At 48.6% G+C, this 18628-nt stretch overlaps 2 protein-coding genes and 1 pseudogene across 5 annotated transcripts in view; 2 read left to right on the top strand and 1 right to left on the bottom strand.

Annotated features, from left to right (window-relative positions):
• Positions 1 to 576: 576 nt before the first annotated feature.
• C18H16orf90 (chromosome 18 C16orf90 homolog) lies at positions 577 to 2571 on the bottom strand. Its single transcript, XM_003916449.5, has 3 exons — positions 2464 to 2571; positions 1610 to 1963; positions 577 to 1086 (listed from the first exon to the last, which is right to left on the bottom strand). Exons 1-3 carry the CDS (start codon positions 2507 to 2509, stop codon positions 929 to 931), a joined length of 558 nt encoding a protein of 185 aa, XP_003916498.1. The 5' UTR covers positions 2510 to 2571; the 3' UTR covers positions 577 to 928.
• A 1104-nt stretch (positions 2572 to 3675) lies between these two features.
• Positions 3676 to 4438, top strand: LOC101000616 (annotated as a pseudogene).
• A 5769-nt stretch (positions 4439 to 10207) lies between these two features.
• Positions 10208 to 18628, top strand: part of CLUAP1 (clusterin associated protein 1) — a 38905-nt gene continuing 30484 nt past the window's right edge. For 2 of the 4 annotated variants that reach the window (XM_003916445.3, XM_003916446.4), the window contains exons 1-4: positions 10208 to 10346; positions 14292 to 14403; positions 15597 to 15681; positions 17517 to 17696. In XM_003916445.3, the coding sequence (XP_003916494.1) occupies positions 10325 to 10346; positions 14292 to 14403; positions 15597 to 15681; positions 17517 to 17696 (399 nt within the window). In that variant the 5' untranslated portion in view covers positions 10208 to 10324. Of the gene's footprint in view, positions 10347 to 11045; positions 11268 to 14291; positions 14404 to 15596; positions 15682 to 17516; positions 17697 to 18628 lie in introns of those variants that run through there. The other 2 variants (XM_017953132.3, XM_009195854.3) reach the window with 2 other exon arrangements.

Raw genomic sequence — 18628 nt, 5'->3', positions numbered from 1 at the left:
GGGCACAGTGGCTCACGCCTGTAATCCCAGCACTTTGCGAGGCCGAGGTGGGTGGATCACGAGGTCAGGAAATCGAGACCATCCTGGCTAACACGGTGAAACCCCATCTCTACTAAAAAAATACAAAAAGATTAGCCGGACATGGTGGCGGGTGCCTATAGTCCGAGCTACTGGGGAGGCTGAGGCAGGAGAATGGCATGAACCTGGGAGGTGGAGCTTGCAGTGAGCCGAGATTGCACCACTGCACTCCAGCCTGGGCGACAGAGCGAGACTCCGTCTCAAAAAATAAAAATAAAAACAAAACAAAAAAACCCTGAAAATTAGCCGGGCATGGTGGCTCATGAGGTGGGCTGTTGAGCCCCTACCCACCCTGTGGAGCCAAGCTCAGCAGTGTCTCATCCAGGAAGCCCTCCCAGACTACCTCATTGGTGTTCCCATAGGCCCTTGCCCCAGCTCACGCTTCTCATGCCCTGGCAACTAAGGGCAGGGGGCACAGCAGACCCATCCCTGGAGAGACACAGGACTGTTTTTCTCACCAAACTGGCCTGATGACAGACAGGCAGATGGACAAGAACGTGCAGGCCTTGGCATTTATTGAGATCAGACCTGTGGGCTCCCCGGCCTCTCAGGTAGGAGGCAGGGGGGCCTGATTCTCCACTCAGCCCAGCCTCCCAGGTACAAGTGGCTGACTGGAGTCTGAGCGGGCTGCAAGGGCATTGCCATGCTTCTATTGCTTCTGCCCCTCCCTTGGGACCTCCTCCTCCTCCCACTCCCCATCACATTCTCCCAAGGCCCAGGCCCGGGCACTGGGCCGCTGCCTGGGCCACCCCATGTGGCAGGGCCACTGCCGGGAGCTGAGCCCCTCCTGCTCGGGCTGCCTCCTCGGCCATCCGTCCCCTCCTGTCCCCAATCCTGGCACTTGGGATCCCTATAGCCTCTCCAGGGCCCCAGAGCGGGTTCTCTTGCACAAGGGACACATGGCCTCTTCCCAGGCCCCCCAGGACCTCTTGGGCCTGAGTCCGAAGCCCTCAGAAGGACCAGGCTGGGGGAGGGCACCCTTGTCTGGGTCCATGCTGGAACTGGAAGCTGAGGAAAGAGGAGAGAGGAGTCACTCGAGGAACCCGCGGGGAGGCTGGCAGCCCACCCTGGGGTTCCCAGTGTCCGATATCCTTGAAAACAGAAGGGAAGGGGGCAATGCTTCTTCCCTGACAGAATCCCCAGGGAAGGGAGAAGGTTGAGGGAAAAGAATGGTTCAAGCTGGAAGGACCCTCATCTAACCTGAATCCTCATTTTACAAGTGGGAAAACTGAGGCCCAGCAAAGGAGACAGCTTCCAAGGCCCCTCACCGAGTGTGGAGCTGGGGCAGTCACCCAGACCTCCCTCCCAGAGCCTCCCTTTTTCTCGCACTTCTTTGTCCCTGGTGGATTCTCCAGGCCCCACCCAGCTGTGCGTGACACAGGGATAGGGATAGATTCATCAAGATCTTGGCCTCCTGGGGCATGGCACCACTGTGGAGGCTTGGGAGTGGAGAAGGGCCCGTCTGAGGCCCTAGCCCAACCATCCCCTAGGGTCTTCCCCCCTTGCCCAGTCCTGCCTTGACAGAGCTCACCACTGCTTCCCAAGCTGTCCCTGGGCAATCGGGCTTCCAGAAGGGCTGAGCAGAGGCTGTTACCTGGGCCCAGAGTCCCCTGTGGCAGGTCCAGGGCCCAGGCTGTGCCCTCAGGCTGTGGCAGGCAGCCCCCAGCCATGAGCCGGCTCAGCCAGTGGCTCTCACACTGGCCAGCGGGTGGCAGGTGGCTCTCCAGGTAGAGGCCCAGGCCCCGGAGGTGGCGCAACCGGAAGTTCTTGGGCTTGCTTCCCTGGGCACTGGGGCACTGCGGCTGCGGGGACCCCAGGCCCCCCTCGTAGATGTTGGGGGGTATGTCGGGGTGGCCGGGACGTCCTTGGGCCTGGCTCACTGCATCTGCAGAGGAGACAGCGGGAGGGTGGTGGCCAGCCCCCCCACAGCAGCCATGAGGGGAGGGTACGGTCACATGCCTCTGAGACCAGCTCACATGATGGGCTGCACCCCCAGCCAGCCTGGCCTCAGTTTACCTGTGTGTCAAATAGGCTCAGTCCACTGCCTCCCCCTGCCCATGCCCAAGACATGACTCCTCTTCCCACTACCAACCAACAGGGAGGCCTGGGAAGCCTAGGGCCTTGGTACTAAGAGTGCTTTCAGAACCTCAAGTCCTTTCTACTACCCTGTTCTGCCCACTACCCTAGAAAGAGTATTCTGGTCCCTGCAGAGAAATTGCACAGTGGGTTTGAGAGAAAGTGACCAGCCCAGGGACTCATGGCCTGGCCCAGTGGCCATTCCCCTCTCCCAAGCATACATGTCCCTGAGGCCACCCCACGGCTTTGGGCCCAGGTGGGAACAGGAGTCCATCTCTCTTCCTGCCACTCCTCCCTGCAGCCCGGCACCTTCTCTTATGCGCAGCTCAGAAAATGCACAGACCAAGGCTTCCATGGAGGGCCAGTGTGGTGGGGAGAAGCGACCAGGACTTAGGTGCAGCAGGGCCCTGCTCTCCCCTGCCTAGGGGGTACATTGGCAGGTCTCCCCTGGCAACTGGTTCTTATGACATCACAGGGAAGACTCCCACCTTTCCTGGACCCCTAGTTTGGGAGAGGACAGTGCCCAAGGCAAGGGCAGGGTGAAAAGAAGGCATGGGAAGGGGTCAGAACCCCGGGGGAAGTCCCTGGTCCCTCTGGCTAGGGTCAGGCCACATAAAACAGACTCAGCTCTGGCAAACTGGGAGTCCCTTTCTGAGGTGATCTCTTGGGACCAGCTTCCTCATCTGGGGTGGGAAATGAGGGTTCAGGAGTACAGACCTAGGAAGACCTAGGTCGGTGTTTTGAAAATGCTGAAAAGGGGCTGGGCGCGGTGGCTCACGCCTGTGTTCCCAGCACTGTGGGAGGCCGAGGCAGGAGGATCAGTTGAGGTCAGGAGTTCGAGACCAGCCTGGCCAACATGGTGAAACCCCATCTCTACTAAAAATACAAAAATCAGCCATGCATGGTGGCGTGCACCTGTAATCCCAGCTACTCGGGAGGCGGAAGTGGGACAATCACTTGAACCCGGAAGTTGCAGTGAACCGAGATCGTGCCACTGCACTCCAGCCTGGGCAATAGAGCTAGACTCCGTCAGAAAGAAAGAAAAGAGAGAAATAGAGAAAGGAAAGAGAGAAAGAGGGGAAGGGAGGGAGGGAGGGAGGGAGGGAAGGTTGTTCCAAAGGGAAGGTTGTTCTGGGTGACTGAGCAATTAACTTTTCTAACTGTTCATTTTCCAGTTAATCAGTTACATATATTGTGTAGACCACATCAAGTGTAAGGATGTGGAGGAACTGGAACTCCCATATACTGCTGGTGGGAGTGTAAAATGGTGCAACAGCTCTGGAAGACAGTTTGGCAGTTTCTTAAAAAGTTAAACACTCAGGCTGGGCGCGGTGGCTCACGCCTGTAATCCCAGCATTTTGGGAGGCCGAGGTGGGCGGCTCACAAGGTCAGGAGATCACAACCATCTTGGCTAACACGGTGAAACCCCATCTCTACTAAAAGTACAAAAAATTAGCCAGGCGTGGCGGCGGGCGGCTGTAGTCCCGGGAGGCTGAGGCAGGAGAATGGCGTGAACCCGGGAGGTGGAGCTTGCAGTGAGCCGAGATCGCGCCAGTGCACTCCAGCCCACACAGCGAGGCTCCGTCTCAAACAAACAAACAAAACATTCATCTTCCCTGACCTGGCTGAGCAGAAGGCGCCATCATGGGAGTTGACATCCACCGCAACAAGGGCCAAGGACCTAAAGGTTTGGCGCAAGGAGCCCAAGAGCCAGGATATCTACCTGAGGCTGTTGGTCAAGCTGTGCAGGTTACTGGCCAGACGAACTACCTCCACATTCAACCAGGTTGTGCTGAAGAGGTTGTTTATGAGTCGCACCAACCGGCCACGTCTGTCCCTTCCTCGGATGATCCGGAAGATGAAGCTTCCTGGATGGGAAACAAAACGGCGTGGTTGTGGGGACGCTAACGGATGACGCGCGGGTTCAGGAGGTGCCCAAACTGAGGGTGTGTGCGCTGCCCGTGACCAGCCGACCCGCAGCGGCATCCTCAGGGTGGGGGGCAAGATCCTGACTTTCGACCAGCTGGGCCTGGACTTCCTCAAGGGTGGCGGCACCGTCCTGCTCTCCGGTCCTCGCAGGGGCCGACAGGTGTACCGGCATTTCGGCAAGGCCTTGGGAACCCCGCACAGCCACACCAAACCCTATTTCTGCTCCAGGGACCAGAAGTTCGAGCGCCCCAGAGGCCGATGGGCCAGCAAGAGGCTACAAAAACGAACCCTCTTATTAAAAAGATTTTGGATGCTGACCAAAAAAAAAAAAAAAAAAAGTTAAACATTCAGTTTTCTGTAGTCACAGACAACCTGACTGATTCTTTTTTTTTTTTTTTTTTTAAGACGGAGTCTCGCTTTGCTGCCCAGGCTGGACTGCAGTGGTGCGATCTCGGTTCACTGCAACCTCAGTCTCCCAAGTTCAAGTGCTTCTTCTGCCTCGGCCTTCCGAGTAGGTGGGATTACAGGCACCCACCACCACGCCCAGCTAATCTTTGCATTTTTAGTAGAGACAGGCTTTCGCCATGTTGGCCAGGCTGGTCTCAAACTCCTGACCTCAGGTGATCCGCCCACCTCGGCCTACCAAAGTGCTGGGATTACAGACATGACCCACCGCGCCCAGCAACCTGATCTTGTATACAGGAAATATTAAATAATTCACACTTGAAAAAAAAAATCCTAAACCTAGTAGAGCTTTTTCGGAGCTAATGAAGTTCAGAAAAATCTCAAGTCAAAATCACCACACAAAAATTAATTGTATTTCTAGATACTAGCAAAAAATAAAAAGAATAAAATAGGAATACATTTAACCAAGGAGGTATAAGACAACTCTGAATACTATAAAACATTGCTGAGAGAATCTAAAGACTTAAATAAATTGGAAAACATTCCATGTTCATGGACTGAAGACTTAATATTGTTAAGATAGCAATACTCCCCAAAGTGCTCAGTACAATTCTTATCAAAATCAAAATGGCCTTCATGTAGTGTATTAGGTTTCTACACAGAAATATAATCAGCAGGATGTATATAGATATTTATAGATAAAATATTTATTAGGGGATAAATAAATCTCTTTATATAAGATAATTTTTTTTGAGACAGGGCCTTGCTCCATTGCCCAGGCTGAAGTACAGTGATATGATCATTGCTCACTGCAGCTTCAACTTACCAGGCTCAGGCAATCCTCCCACCTCAGCCTCCCAAGTAGCTGGGACTACAGGTGTGCGCCACCAGGCCTGGCTAATTTTAAAATTTATTTTTATTTTTTAATTTTTAATTTTTTTACTTTTAGTGATGGAGACCTCACCATGTTGCCCAAAGCTGGTCTTGAACTCCTGGGTTCACGTGATCCTCCTGCCTCCACCTCCCAAAGTGCTGGGATGATAGGCATGAGCCACCGTGCCCGGCCAAGAGAAGATTTATTAGGGATATTGGCTTATGTGATTACTGGGGACAAAAAGTCCCACAATATGCTGTCTGCAAGCTGGAGAACCAGGAAAACTGGTGCTGTAATTAAGTCTGAGTTCAAAAGCATGAGAATCTGTGTAGGGCTGGGGGTGAGGGCTGGTGTAAGTCCTGGTGTCCAAAAGTCCAAGAACCAGGAGTTCCAATGTCCAAGGGCAGGAGAAGAAGGATGTCCCAGTCCATGAAGATAGCGTGAATTCACCCCTCCTCTGCATTTTTGTCGTAATTGGGTGCCCTGCAGATTGGATGATGCCCACCACATTGGTGAGGGCAGTCTTCTTTACTCAGTCTACCAATTCAAATGCTAATCTCTTCTGGAAACGCTTACACAGGCACACCCAAAAATAAGGTTTTACCAGCTATCAGGCATCCCAGTCAAGTTGATACGCAAAATTAATCATCACAAGCAGAAAGGGAAAAGCTAACCCTAAAATTCATGTGAAATTACAAGGGAGTCCAAATAACCACAACAATCTTGGAAAAGCAGATCTTCAGAAACTAGAAACACGGCTGGGCATGGTGGCTCACGCCTGTAATCTCAGCACTTTCAGAAGCTGACGTGGTCAGATCACCTGAGGCCAAGAGTTTGTGACTAGCCTGGCCAACATAGTGAAACCCTGTCTCTACTAAAAATACAAAAAATTAGCTGGGCGTGGTGGCGGGCACCTGTAATCCCAGATACTTGGGAGGCTGAGGCAGGAGAATCGATTGAACCCAGGAGGGAGAGGTTGCAATGAGTTGAGATTGTGCCACTGCACTCCAGCCTGGGTGACAGAGCAAGACTCCAAAAAAAAAAAAAAAAAAAAATCAAAAACACACTTTCTGATTTCAACACTTACTACAAAACACAGTAATCAAAACAGTGTGCAACAGGCATAAGAATAAACATCTAGACCAATGAAATACAATAGAAAACCCAGAAATAAACCCATACATCTGTGGTCAATTGATTTTGATAAAGGTACCAAGACCATTCAATGTAGGAAACAATAGTCTCTGCAACAAATGTTGCTGGAGAAATGAACAGCCACATGCAAAAAAAGAAAAAAAAAAAAAGGTTGAATTCCTATCTCACATCAAATTTAAAAATTAACTGAGAATTGACCCAAAACCTAAATGTAAGAGGTAAAACGATAAAACCTTCAGAAGAAAACACAGGGATTTGGCAATTGATTTTTGGATATGACACCAAAAGAAAAAATAGATAAATTGTACCTCATTAAGATTAAAAACTTTCATGCTGCAAAACCTCCATCAAGAAGAAAAAAGAAGATGGGCACAGTGGCTCACACCTGTAATCCCAGCCCTATGGGAGGATGAGGCAGGCAGATCTCTTGAGCCCAGGAGCTGGAAACCAGCCTGGGAAACATAGCAAAACCCTGTCTCTACAAAAAATACGAAAACAAGCTGGGAATGTTGGCATGTGCTTGTAGTCCCACCTACTTGGAAGGCTGAGGCAGGAGGATTGTTTGAACCCAGGAGTGGGTTACAGTGAGCTGTCATCACGCCACTGCATTCCAGCCTGGGCAAGAGAGTGAGACCCTGTCTTAAAACAACAACAACAACAACAACAACAACAATAACAACAAGTGAAAAAAGCCCAGGCGTGGGGGCTCACACCTGTAATCCCAGCACTTTGGGAGGCAAAGGCAGGTGGATCACGAGGTCAGGAGATCAAGACCATCCTGGCTAACATGGTGAAACCCCATCTCTACTAAAAATACAAAAATTAGCTGGGCGCGGTGGCAGGCGCCTGTAGTCCCAGCTACTTAGGAGGCCGAGGCAGGAGAATGGTGTGAACCCTGGAGGCAGAGCTTGCAGTGAGCTGAGATCTCGCCACTCCACTCCAGCCTGGGTGACAGAGCGAGACTCCATCTCAAAACAATAAATAAATAAATGCAAATAAGCAAGTGAAAAGGCAACCTATGAAATGTAAGAAAATATTGGCAAATCATATATCTGATAAGGGTCTCATATGCAGAATATATAAAGAACTCTTACAATTCAAAAACAAAAGGATGTACAACCCAATTTTGAAATGGGCAAAGAACATGACTGGACATTTTTCCAAAGGAAATATACAAACGGTCACCAAACATGTAAAAAGATGTTCAACATCTTTAATCATCAGGGAAATGCAGGCTGCGTGCGGTGACTCCCGCCAACATGGCAAAACTCCATCTCTACTAAAATTACAAAATTTAGCTGGGCGTGGTGGTGCACATCTGTAATCCCAGCTACTCCGGAGGCTGAGGCAGGAAAATGACTTGAACCCGGGAGGCGGAGGTTGCAGTGAGCTGAGAATGTGCCACTGCACTCCAGCCTGGGCAACAAGAGCAAGACTCCGTCTCAAATAATAATAATAATAAATGAAATAAAAATAAAAAAGTTCAAGTTGATCAACATCGTTTCAAGCTCTTGTCATTGTCAAGAGTCTTTTGTTGTTTTAGCCATTTTATCTAGATTTAATTTTTAGGTTTTTTTTTTTTTTTTTTTCCAGACGGAGTCTGGCTCTGTTGCCCAGGCTGGAGTCCGGTGGTGCGATCTCAGCTCACTGCAAGCTCCGCCTCCCGGGTTCACGCCATTCTCCTGCCTCAGCCTCCGGAGCAGCTGGGACTATAGGCGCCCGCCACCACGCCCGGCTAGTTTTTTGTATTTTTTAGTAGAGACGGGGTTTCACCGTGGTCTCGATCTCCTGACCTCGTGATCTGCCTGCCTTGGACTCCCAAAGTGCTGGGATTACAGGCATGAGCCACCGCGCCCCGCCAATTTTTAGATTTTTAACGTGTTACCAGATATGGCACGTTTTAGCCAATTTAATAACTTCATAGTGATATCTCATTGTGGTTTAATACGCACTTCTCTAATAACAACCTTGATCATCTCTTCATTTGCATATTAGCCATCCATATATCTTCTTTTGTGAAGTACCCTTTTTTTTTTTTTTGAGACGAAGTTTTTGCTCTTGTTGCCCAGGCTGGAGCGCAATGGTGCGATCTCGGCTCACTGCAACCTCCACCCCCGGTTTCAAGCAATTCTCCTGCCTCAGCCTCTCGAGTAGCTGAGATTACAGGCGACTGCCACCACGTCTGGCTAATTTTTGTATATTTAGTAGCGATGGGGTTTCACCATGTGGATCAGGCTGCTCTTGAACTTCTGACCTCAGGTGATCCACCCGCCTCAGCCTCCCAAAGTGCTGGGATTACAGATGTGAGCCACCGCACCCGGCCTTGTGAAGCATCTTTTAAAATGTTTTCTCCATTCTCTAGACTGTTTCTTATTGAGTGTTGAGAGTTCTTTATACATTCTGAATACACGTTTCTTTATCATATATGTGTTTTGTGAATATTTTCTTCTAGACTGTGGTTTACCTTTTGTTTTTCTTAATAACACGTGAAGTAACATTTATGGGAGGCCATTGTTTTGGAGCAAGCTCCTGCACAAGGTACCAACGGACCAGACCAAACCAGAATGGAACCGCTAGTGCAAGGTGCCACGTAATCAAAGCGAACTTAGAGACAGGCCAGTGTGCCAAAACACAAAAGATTCACTGCAACCAACAGAAGGGGCCCTGTCCACCTAGGCTGGCATAAGGAAGCCCCTTCTGCTTTAACCCATACAAAGAAACGCATCTGAAATAACCTGATGCCGACCAATCGCTTTGTGCACTACGCTGTTTCCTTGTTCCTGCTCAAGCTACCTTACAAAACCCGGCTGCTGTGCCACGCCTGTCGGGGTATCTCCCCAGTTCACACATGGTGGGGGGGCCCTTTCCGGCCGCCTGCTGGCGCCCTCATGCAGACGCCGGGGCTTCATTGACCCGCACCGCACGCGCGGCTGTGGGCAGCTTTCCGGCCTGTTGCGAAGCCCGAGCCGTCTGCGCGTGCGCGAGACCCGGGCCTGGCCGGCCTCTGGGCGCCCATAGTGGTCCCGTCCTCCGCTCCACAACCGGATTCCGACGGCGAGCGCGCTGTGCCTTGGACCCGGGAAGGCCGGCTTCCTGAGTATAGTGCATTCTTTTTTTTTTTTTGAGACAGAGTCTCGTTCTGTCGCCAGGCCGGAGTGGAGTGCAGTGGCGTGATCTCGGCTCACTGCAACCTCCACCTCCCGGGTTCAAGTAATTCTTCTGCCTCAGCCTCCCGAGTAGCTGGGATTACAGGTGTGCGCCACACACTTGGCTAATTTTTGTATTTTTTGGTAGAGACGGGGGTTTCGCCATGTTGGCCAGGTTGGTCTCTAACTCCTGACCTGAAGTGATCAGCCCGCCTCGGCATCCCAAAGTGCTGGGATTATGGGCGTGAGCCATCGCGCCCGGCCGAGTATCGTGCATTCTTTATAGAAATGAGGGGGAAATAAGCATTATGGGAAGCGCCTAGCGCAATGTCAAGCACATAGTAGGTACTTAGAGTCTGTCAGCCAGCGCGAAACGTCCGCAAAGCGTTTAAAGACAGGCCCAGAAGCCGGGGAGCTTGCAGCCCCCATAGACGCTGGGATCACCACGCCCTCTGCCCTAGACGTCTCAGGAGCGCCCTCTGCCCGCCCGCTCTCCCTGTACGCGTGCACGAACCGCGGCGCCTTCGCTTCCCCTCTTATTTGTCCCTGACCGTGCGCCGTCCAAGGGTCCTTTGGTTGCCATAGAGACCGGCGAGCGCTGGGCCTGTGAGCGCTGAGGGGGGAGCAGCTGCGACCCTGGGCTCCTGGGGACCTGAGCGTCATGTCTTTCCGCGACCTCCGCAGTAAGGCAGCCCCGCGCCCCTGTGACCTGCGGGTCTTCCAGAGAGTCAGGGCTCCCGCCTGCCGGGTCCCTTATGTAGGCGACCCCTGAGGCTTGCGCTGCCAGAGCCTCCTTTCGGGCCTCTGCGCCTCAAGGAACGCCTCTGACCCGCGGCTGCAACCCCGCCGAGTGCCCCAGGCCCTTCTTAGGCCATTTCTAGCGAGGATGGAAAGTTCTTTATCTGCCACTGGCCGCGTTTGGCTCAAAGCGCTCGAAATGTGGCTAGTGCAGATGAATAACTGAAATTTTAAGTGTAACTCATTTCTATTTGTGTAGCTGCATGCCGCTGTTAGCTACAGTATTGGAAAATGCATGGATAATTTAGAGACTATTTTTTGAGTTGGGTTAGCTTAGCGCTTAGAAAACCGAACAGCACGCCGGGCTTGGTGGCTCACGCCTGTAATCCCAGCACTTTGGGAGGCCGGGGCGGGCGAATCACCTGAGGTCGGGAGTTCGAGACCAGCCTGACCAACATGAAGAAACCCCGTCTCTACTAAAATTACAAAATTAGCCGGCGGGTGGTGGCGGGCGCCTGTAATCCCAGCTACTCGGGAGGCTGAAGCAGGAGAATCGCTTGAACCCAGGAGGCGAAGGTTGCGGTGAATCGAGATCGGACCATTGCACTCCAGCCTGGGGGACAAGAGCGAAACTCCATCTCAACCAACAAACGAACAAACAAAAACAAAAAACCCCAAACCAAAACAAAACAAAAAACAGCAGCGAAACCGAGGAGAGGGGCTGGGTGATGATCATTGCAGCTAACATTTTTTGAGTTTTAACAATCTGCCAGGGCCCACTCTGTGTTATGTGTATTTCATTTTAATCATCTGAACAACTGTACCGCCTGCATCTGGAAGTGAGGAAACGGGCACAGAGAGGTCAGGTAACTTGAGCAGGTGACACAGGCGATAGGAGGTGGCACTGGGGATTGAATTCAGGTTGCCTGAACTCCAGACCTCCTGAACTCCGTCTGCATCCTTTCTGCAGGGCTGGTGAGGAGAAGGGAGCTCGAATTCCTTTGCTAAGAGGGTGGGGAAGTGGAAGAATGAGGCTAAGAGTGTTGGTTACGACCGGGCACAGTGGCTCACGCCTGTAATCCCAGCACATTGGAAGACTGAGGCAGGCGGATCACTGAAGGTCAGGAATTCAAGACTAGCCTGGCCAACATGGTGAAACCCCGCCTCTGCTAAAAATTCAAAAAATTAGGGCATGGTGGCGCACACCTGTGGTCCCAGCTACTCGGGAAGCTGAGGCAGGAGAATTGCTTGATCCCTGGAGGCAGAAGTTGCAGTGAGCTGAGATCATACCACTGCTCTCCATCCTGGGCGACAGAGTGGAACTGTCTTAAAAAGAAAAAAAGGAATAGTAGATGATTGCCAATTTGGTGTGATCTTAGGGGTCTCTTAAAGAGTCAATTTTCTCAGCAAATTGCTGGTGCCTGAAATTTTAGCATTAGAGATTAGTCCTTTGGTTATGAATTGCTCTTTTCTACAATGTAAAAATATCTAGGAAAACGCATTACCTTTTATTCATGCAACCACTGAGCACCAGAGTGTGAATCCTGTCCTCTGGAGTTTGAAGGTTTTTGGTGGCCACACATCATACAGGATGAGTGTCTCCTCCCACATAGTTTTTAGAGAGGCCAGCACCCTGCCAGGGGACGTAGAATGGGGTTTTGTTGGGAAGACCATACACGGAGATTTCAAAATATTTTGACCTTAAATTAATGCTCTGCAGTTGTGCGTTGTATGGTAAGGATCTTACTCAAATTAGTCTCTATTTTGACAATAACACTGCAACATTAACAGAACTTGACTAGTACCTAGTAGTCAGAAGTATTTAGGCAGTGCCTTACTGTGTGAAGGAAAGGCTGCTCTCTTGCCCAGGCTGGAGTGCAATGGTGTGATCTTGGCTCACTGCAACTTCTGCCTCCCAGGTTCAAGTGATTCTCCTGCCCCAGTCTCTTCAATATCTGGAATTATAGGTGCCCGCCACCACGCCCACCTAACTTTTGTATTTTTGTTTTTATTTATTTATTTATTTTTGAGATGGAATCTTGCTCTGTCGCCCAGGCTGGAGTGCAGTGATGCAATCTCGGCTCACTACAAGCTCCGCCTCCCGAGTTCACGCCATTCTCCTGCCTCAGCCTCCCGAGTAGCTGGGACTACAGGTGCCTGCCACCACACCTGACTAATTTTTTTGTATTTTTAGTAGAGATGGGGTTTCACCGTGGTAGCCAGGATGGTCTCGATCTCCTGACCTCATGATCCGCCCGCCTCGGCCTCCTAAAGTGCTGGGATTACAGGCGTGAGCCACGGTGCCCAGCAACTTTTGTATTTTTAGTAGAGGTGGGGTTTCACCATTTTAGCCAGGCTGGTCTTGAACTCCTAACCTCAGGTGACCTACCCTCCTCGGCTCCCAAAGTGCTGAGATTACAGGCATGAACCACTCGCGCCCGGCCTTTTTTTGTTTTTCTTTCTGAGACAGGGTCTCACTGTGTTACCCAGGCTGGAGTGCAGTCACATGATCTCAGCTCACTGCAACCTCCTGGGCTCAGGTGATCCTCACACCTCAGCCTGCTGAATAACTGGGACCACAGGCATGCACCACCACACCCAGCTATTTTGTTTTAAATCTCCATATTCACATTTCCCAGAAAACAGTTACAGAGTCCCTTTGTGACTTTCCTGTTTCCTGTGCTCACACTTTTTCTTCCATTGTCTTGCGAAGTCTGACCTGACTTCCAGTACCCGGGTAGGTTATTTGTGAACACTGATGGACCATTTTGAACATGGATCTTCAAGAAGAGTGCAGACAGACCTTAAATAACCAGGAAGCACACTGAATATAAATCTTGGTACATCGTGGGAGCTCAACAATGTTTGTGGTGTTCATTTCCAAGTCCTCCTCTCTTGAAAGCACTAATGCTTTTCCCGAGGTGACCCCAACCTATGGATCAACAAGTATTAGTAATACTGTTACTTAATCTGTTTTGTAATAAATCTAAACATGGTTGTATAGTTCAACCACTGTATTTAAGATTTCCCTAAATACATGGCAACTGATCTTTAAAACATGTTATTTGGGTCCTATATGCTCACTAAAATTTAAAAAAAAAAGACAACTCAGAAACATGAATGTTATCCTACCGATTCGCCTCAGAAATAACCACTGTTAACATTTTAAAATAATTTTTAATCAGCTGAATTTGAGTCAGACCACTGTTGACATTTAAAAATACTTTTTCTAGGCCGGGCGCAGTGGCTCATGCCTGTAATCCCAGCACTTTGGGAGGCCAAGGCGGGCGGATCATGAGGTCAGGAGATCGAGACCATCCTGGCGAACACAGTGAAACCCTGTCTCTACTAAAAATACAAAAAAATTAGCCGGGCGTGGTGGCGGGCGCCTGTAGTCCCAGCTACTCCGGAGGCTGAGGCAGGAGAATGGCGTGAACCCGGGAGGCGGAGCTTGCAGTGAGCCGAGATCAGGCCACTGCACTCCAGCCTAGGCGACAGAGCGAGACTCCGTCTCAAAAAAAAAAAAAAAAAGAAAAAGAAAAAGATAAAAATACTTTTCTTCATGACATTTTATAAGGACAGGTGTTTCTTACTTTTAGCAGTAAAAAGAAATGAGATACTAAAGAGAGATGAAATTCACAGCTAATCCCTCAATTCTATTTTCATATATAGCCATCTACTTCTCCCATTGAACTTACATGCTTTTTAGGTAGCATTTTTGGTATTTTGAATTTTATCTCTTTTTTATGTTCCCTTGTAGAAAGTTGACAGATAATCCCTAAAGCTGTCAATAGATTGGCAATAAGAAGGAAAAGTAAAGACAATATCTAAGTTAACAAGTAGTTGCTATGTGACAGGGAACTGAATGAATTATATTTTTCCTTGGACAGATTTCACAGAGATGATGAGAGCCCTGGGATACCCTCGACATATTTCTATGGAAAATTTCCGTACACCCAATTTTGGACTTGTATCTGAAGTGCTTCTCTGGCTTGTGAAAAGGTTAGAACTGCACTTTATTGATGTCTAAGAGTGAATACTGGATTTTATTTGTTAGTCACCTAGAAAACAGGACATAGTTGTGATGCTGCAAAAGGAAGAGTTGTTTGAGTTTGACAGACCCAATTGTAATCTGTTGAAACGTAGCTGTGGCTGGGCACAGTGGCTCGTTCCTATAATCCCAGCACTTTATAATCTCAGGAATTCGAGACCAGCCTGGTCAACATAGCACGACCCTGTCTCCACACACAAAAGAACAATTAGCTGAGCGTGGGTGGTGCACACTCATAGTTCCAGGTACTCCGGAGGCTGAGGCAGGAGGATCACCTGATCCTGGGAGTTTGAGGCTGCAGTGCCACTGATCATGCTACTGCACACCAGCCCGGGCAGATTGAGACTGTGTCTCAAAAAAAAAAAAAAAAAAAAAAAATCAGTGGAGTTTAAAAAATGCTGTGGGAGAGGGAAATATACCAGGAAGTGGTGAAAGGAGACTGACTATTCCTCAGTAGGGTGCTGGGCCAGGCTGCTCTTCAGCCCCTCACTGCAGAGTGACAGGGGCCTTTTTGCACGTTCTAATCAATACAGTTGATTAGAAATAATGTAGGTTTCTTTTTCTGTGAAAAATTGAATATGATATATGATTCAGGGTTGGCAGCTTTTTCTGTTAAGGACCAGATAATAAACATTTTACCTTTGCTAAACATAAAATTAAGAGACTGCATACGATCTCTATTGTCTCTTCTTTTTATTAAAATGTAAAAAGAGTTCTTAGTTTGGAGGCTGTACAGGTTGGAGGCTGCAGTCTGCTGACCCCTGGTATCAATACCTTGAAGAAAATAACTTCGTCAACTCTGCTGCTGCTTAGAGCTGACTAATCAGCCCTAGCACTGCTCTGAGTCAAGAGCCGTCAGCCAGGGTAGCAGTTCTGATTAGTTTCATGACATGTTGAGGTCTGAGAGAGATTTAATTTTATAAGCTGAGACCCACATTTAGTTTTTGAAATCTTTTGTTCTTAGGTGGGGATTTGCTCCCTTGGTATTTCGGTTTTACTTTTGAAGTTTGCATTGATCTTACTATCACACTTGGGGACTTGGAGAGCTTTGTTCCAGACCCCCTGTCCTCTCAGTTGCCCACATTCTCTTTAGTGGACTTTCTCCTTGGTTAACCTGTGCTCTCTCCTCTTACCTCTCTGATAGGTATGAGCCCCAGACTGACATCCCGCCTGACGTGGACACTGAACAGGACCGAGTTTTCTTCATTAAGGCAATTGCCCAGTTCATGGTTAGTGGACGCTTATTTTGTGGAGTTGTAAAATTAAGTAAACTAGAAAGGATGACTCCTCGTTAGGGCTACTTTGAAACTGAGTAATTGAATTTTTCTTTCTTTTTTTTTTGAGATGGAGTCTCATTCTCTCGCCCAGGCTGGAGTGCAGTGGTGCATTCTTGGCTCACTGCAACCTCCACCTCCTGGGGGGTTCTCCTGTCTCAGCCTCCTGAGTAGCTGAGATTACAGGCACACACCACCACACCTGGCGAATTTTTGTGTTTTTAGTAGAGACTGCGTTTCACCATGTTGGCCAGACTGGTCTCAAACTCCCATCCTCACGTGATCCACCTGCCTTGGCCTCCCAAAGTGTTGGGATTACAGATGTGAGCCACCACATGCCTGGCCTGAGTTTGCCTTCTAAAACCATTCCATTGCTGGGTTTCTGTGGCAGCATTTCACCAGCGAAGTTCTTTTTGTTTGTTTGTCTTTTAATTCATTATTTGTTAAGAATTTTGTTTATACCAGGCATGGTGGCTCATGCCTGTAATCCCAGCACTTTGGGAGGCTGAAGCAGGCGGATCATGAGGTCAGGAGATTGAGACCATCCTGGCTAACCACTAAAAATACAAAAAATTAGCTGGGTGTGGTGGTGGGTGCCTGTAGTCCCAATTACTTGGGAGGTTGAGGTGGGAGAATGGTGTGAACCCGGGAGGCGGAGCTTGCAGTGAGCTGAGATCACACCACTGCACTCCAGCCTGGGCAACAGAGCGAGACTCCATCAAAAAAAAAAAGAATTTTGTTTCTTTATTTTTGAATAGGTAACATATTTCGTGGCTCACAGATTGAAAGTAGGCTGGGCTTGGTTGTTCATGCCTGTAATCCTAGCACTTTAGCAGGCCAAGGTGGGAGGATAGCTTGAGTTCAGGAGTTTGAGAACAGCCTGGGTGATGTAGTAAGATCCTGTCTCTACAAAAAATAAATTTAAAAAAAATTAGGTGGGTCTGGTGACATGTGCCTGTAGTCTCAGTTACTTGGGAGGCTGAGGTGGGAGGATTGCTTGAGCCTGGGAGGTTGAAGCTGCAGTGAGCCATGATCATGTCATTGCACTCCAGCCCAGGTGACAGAGTGAGACCCTATCTTTAAAAAAATAAATTAATTAATTACAAACATTATGTAACAAAATGGAGTAAAATGACTTTCTACACTATCTGTCCTGGGCCGAGTTCTATTCCAAATAATCACTATTTTAAATCTCTTCCAGAGTGTGTGTGTGTGTGTGTATCTGCAAATAAAAATATTTTTTTCCTTTATTTTAAACAAATGGTACTGTATACTACTTGATGTACTTACTGTACACTACAAGGTGTTTAGCATCTTGTTTTACTTAGTGGTATATTTTAGAGAACTTTCCAAATACATATAGAATTTCCTCATTCTATTTACACCTGAGTGGTATTGTTTGCATGGATATGCTATAATTTATGTAATTTATATAGGTAGGCTTTTAGGTTGTCTCAAGCTTTGCTGTTTGAAACAGTGCTATAACAAGTACCCTGTACATCTCATTTTGTTTTTGTTTGAGTGTGTCCCTAGAGTAAGTTCTTAGATTTGGAATTGCTGGATCAAAAGATATGTGCATTTGTAATTTTGGCGTCTTTTACCAAGTTGCTTTCCATCAAGATTGTCCTAGTTTATATACCCACTCACAATGTTTGAGTCACTTGAATGCTTGCTCTTATTAGGTTGTATCCCAGTTGTCAGCAGAGGCATTTTCAACTTACCTACATGGGATTTGGTTTAGACATTACATGGAAAGGGCCCTCAACTTTTTTTTTTTGGTCTAAAAATAGGCCACCAAGGCACATATAAAACTCAACACTAAGAAGCTTTATCAAGCAGATGGGTATGCAGTAAAAGAGCTGTTGAAGATCACATCTGTCCTTTATAATGCTATGAAGACCAAGGGGATGGAGGGCTCTGAAATAGTAGAGGAAGATGTCAACAAATTCAAGTTTGATCTTGGCTCAAAGGTAAGGACAACGAAAGCCTTGTAGTGAGCGATGGAGCATTGATTTCTTGAACTCTGAAATGGAAGGAGTCTGATACAGCTCCGCTGCTTTTCTTCCTCCTCAACTGAGGGCAGTTTGTCAGTTTTGTGCTCATCAGCGTTTGGATAAAGGCAAATTCACAATCCAGTAATTCAACTATTTATTAAAAGCTTAGTATTTGTCAGGTAGCATTCAAGCGCTGGGGATACAGTTGTGGACAAAAAGGACAGAAATCATGTGTTTCTGCTCTTTAGTTGGAGGAGTCAGACTGTGAACAATAATGTAAGAGGTGTGGAAGGTCAGATGCAGTACAGTCTGCGGAGAATAATAAGCTGGGATGGGGATGGACGCTGCCCGGGGTGATCTTAAATAGGGCGATTAGGAAGGCCTCATAGATTGGATGGTGTTTCCAGCAGAGATCTGAGGGAGGGAAAGAGTGAGTTGTGCAGTTGGTGGGTGGCGACAGGGTGTCTCAGGATGAGAATTTGTTTGGGGCTGGGTGCGGTGACTCACTTCTGTAAGCCAAGCGTTTTGGGAGGCTGAGGTGGGAGGATCCTTTGAGGCCAAGAGTTCGAGACCAACCTGGGCAACATAGTGAGATGCCATTTTTACCAAATAAAGAAGAGAATTAGCAAGGCGTGGTGGTGCACACCTGTGGTCCCAGCTGCTCAGGAGGCTAAAGTGAGAGGATCTCTTGAGCCCAGGCAATCGAGCCATGTTCAGGCCACTGCTCTCCAGCCTAGGCAACAGAACGAGACCTTATCTGGGGGGAAAAAAAAGAATGTGTTTTGTGTGTTTGAGAAAAAGCAAAGAGGCAATGTGATGAGGGTTGGGAGTGACAGACCCTCTAGTGCCTGGGAAGCCCCTGGAAAGCCTTTGCCTTTGCCTCTGAGGTGGAAATTATTGGGAACCAA

The sequence above is a fragment of the Papio anubis genome, chromosome 18, assembly GCF_008728515.1.
Source record: "Papio anubis isolate 15944 chromosome 18, Panubis1.0, whole genome shotgun sequence".
In the NCBI taxonomy this organism is placed as follows: Eukaryota; Metazoa; Chordata; class Mammalia; order Primates; family Cercopithecidae; genus Papio; species Papio anubis.
This window is presented reverse-complemented; position numbering and strand designations above follow the sequence as displayed.

Excerpts from the sequence above, each read along its gene's own strand:
- C18H16orf90 (XM_003916449.5), bottom strand. The coding sequence starts at position 2,509 with ATGGAAGCCTTGGTCTGTGCATTTTCTGAGCTGCGCATAAGAGAAG. Across the intron at positions 1,964-2,463 it reads TGAGCTGCGCATAAGAGAAG|ATGCAGTGAGCCAGGCCCAA; the intron begins GTGCCGGGCTGC and ends TCTCCTCTGCAG. Across the intron at positions 1,087-1,609 it reads GGACAGCTTGGGAAGCAGTG|CTTCCAGTTCCAGCATGGAC; the intron begins GTGAGCTCTGTC and ends CTCTTTCCTCAG.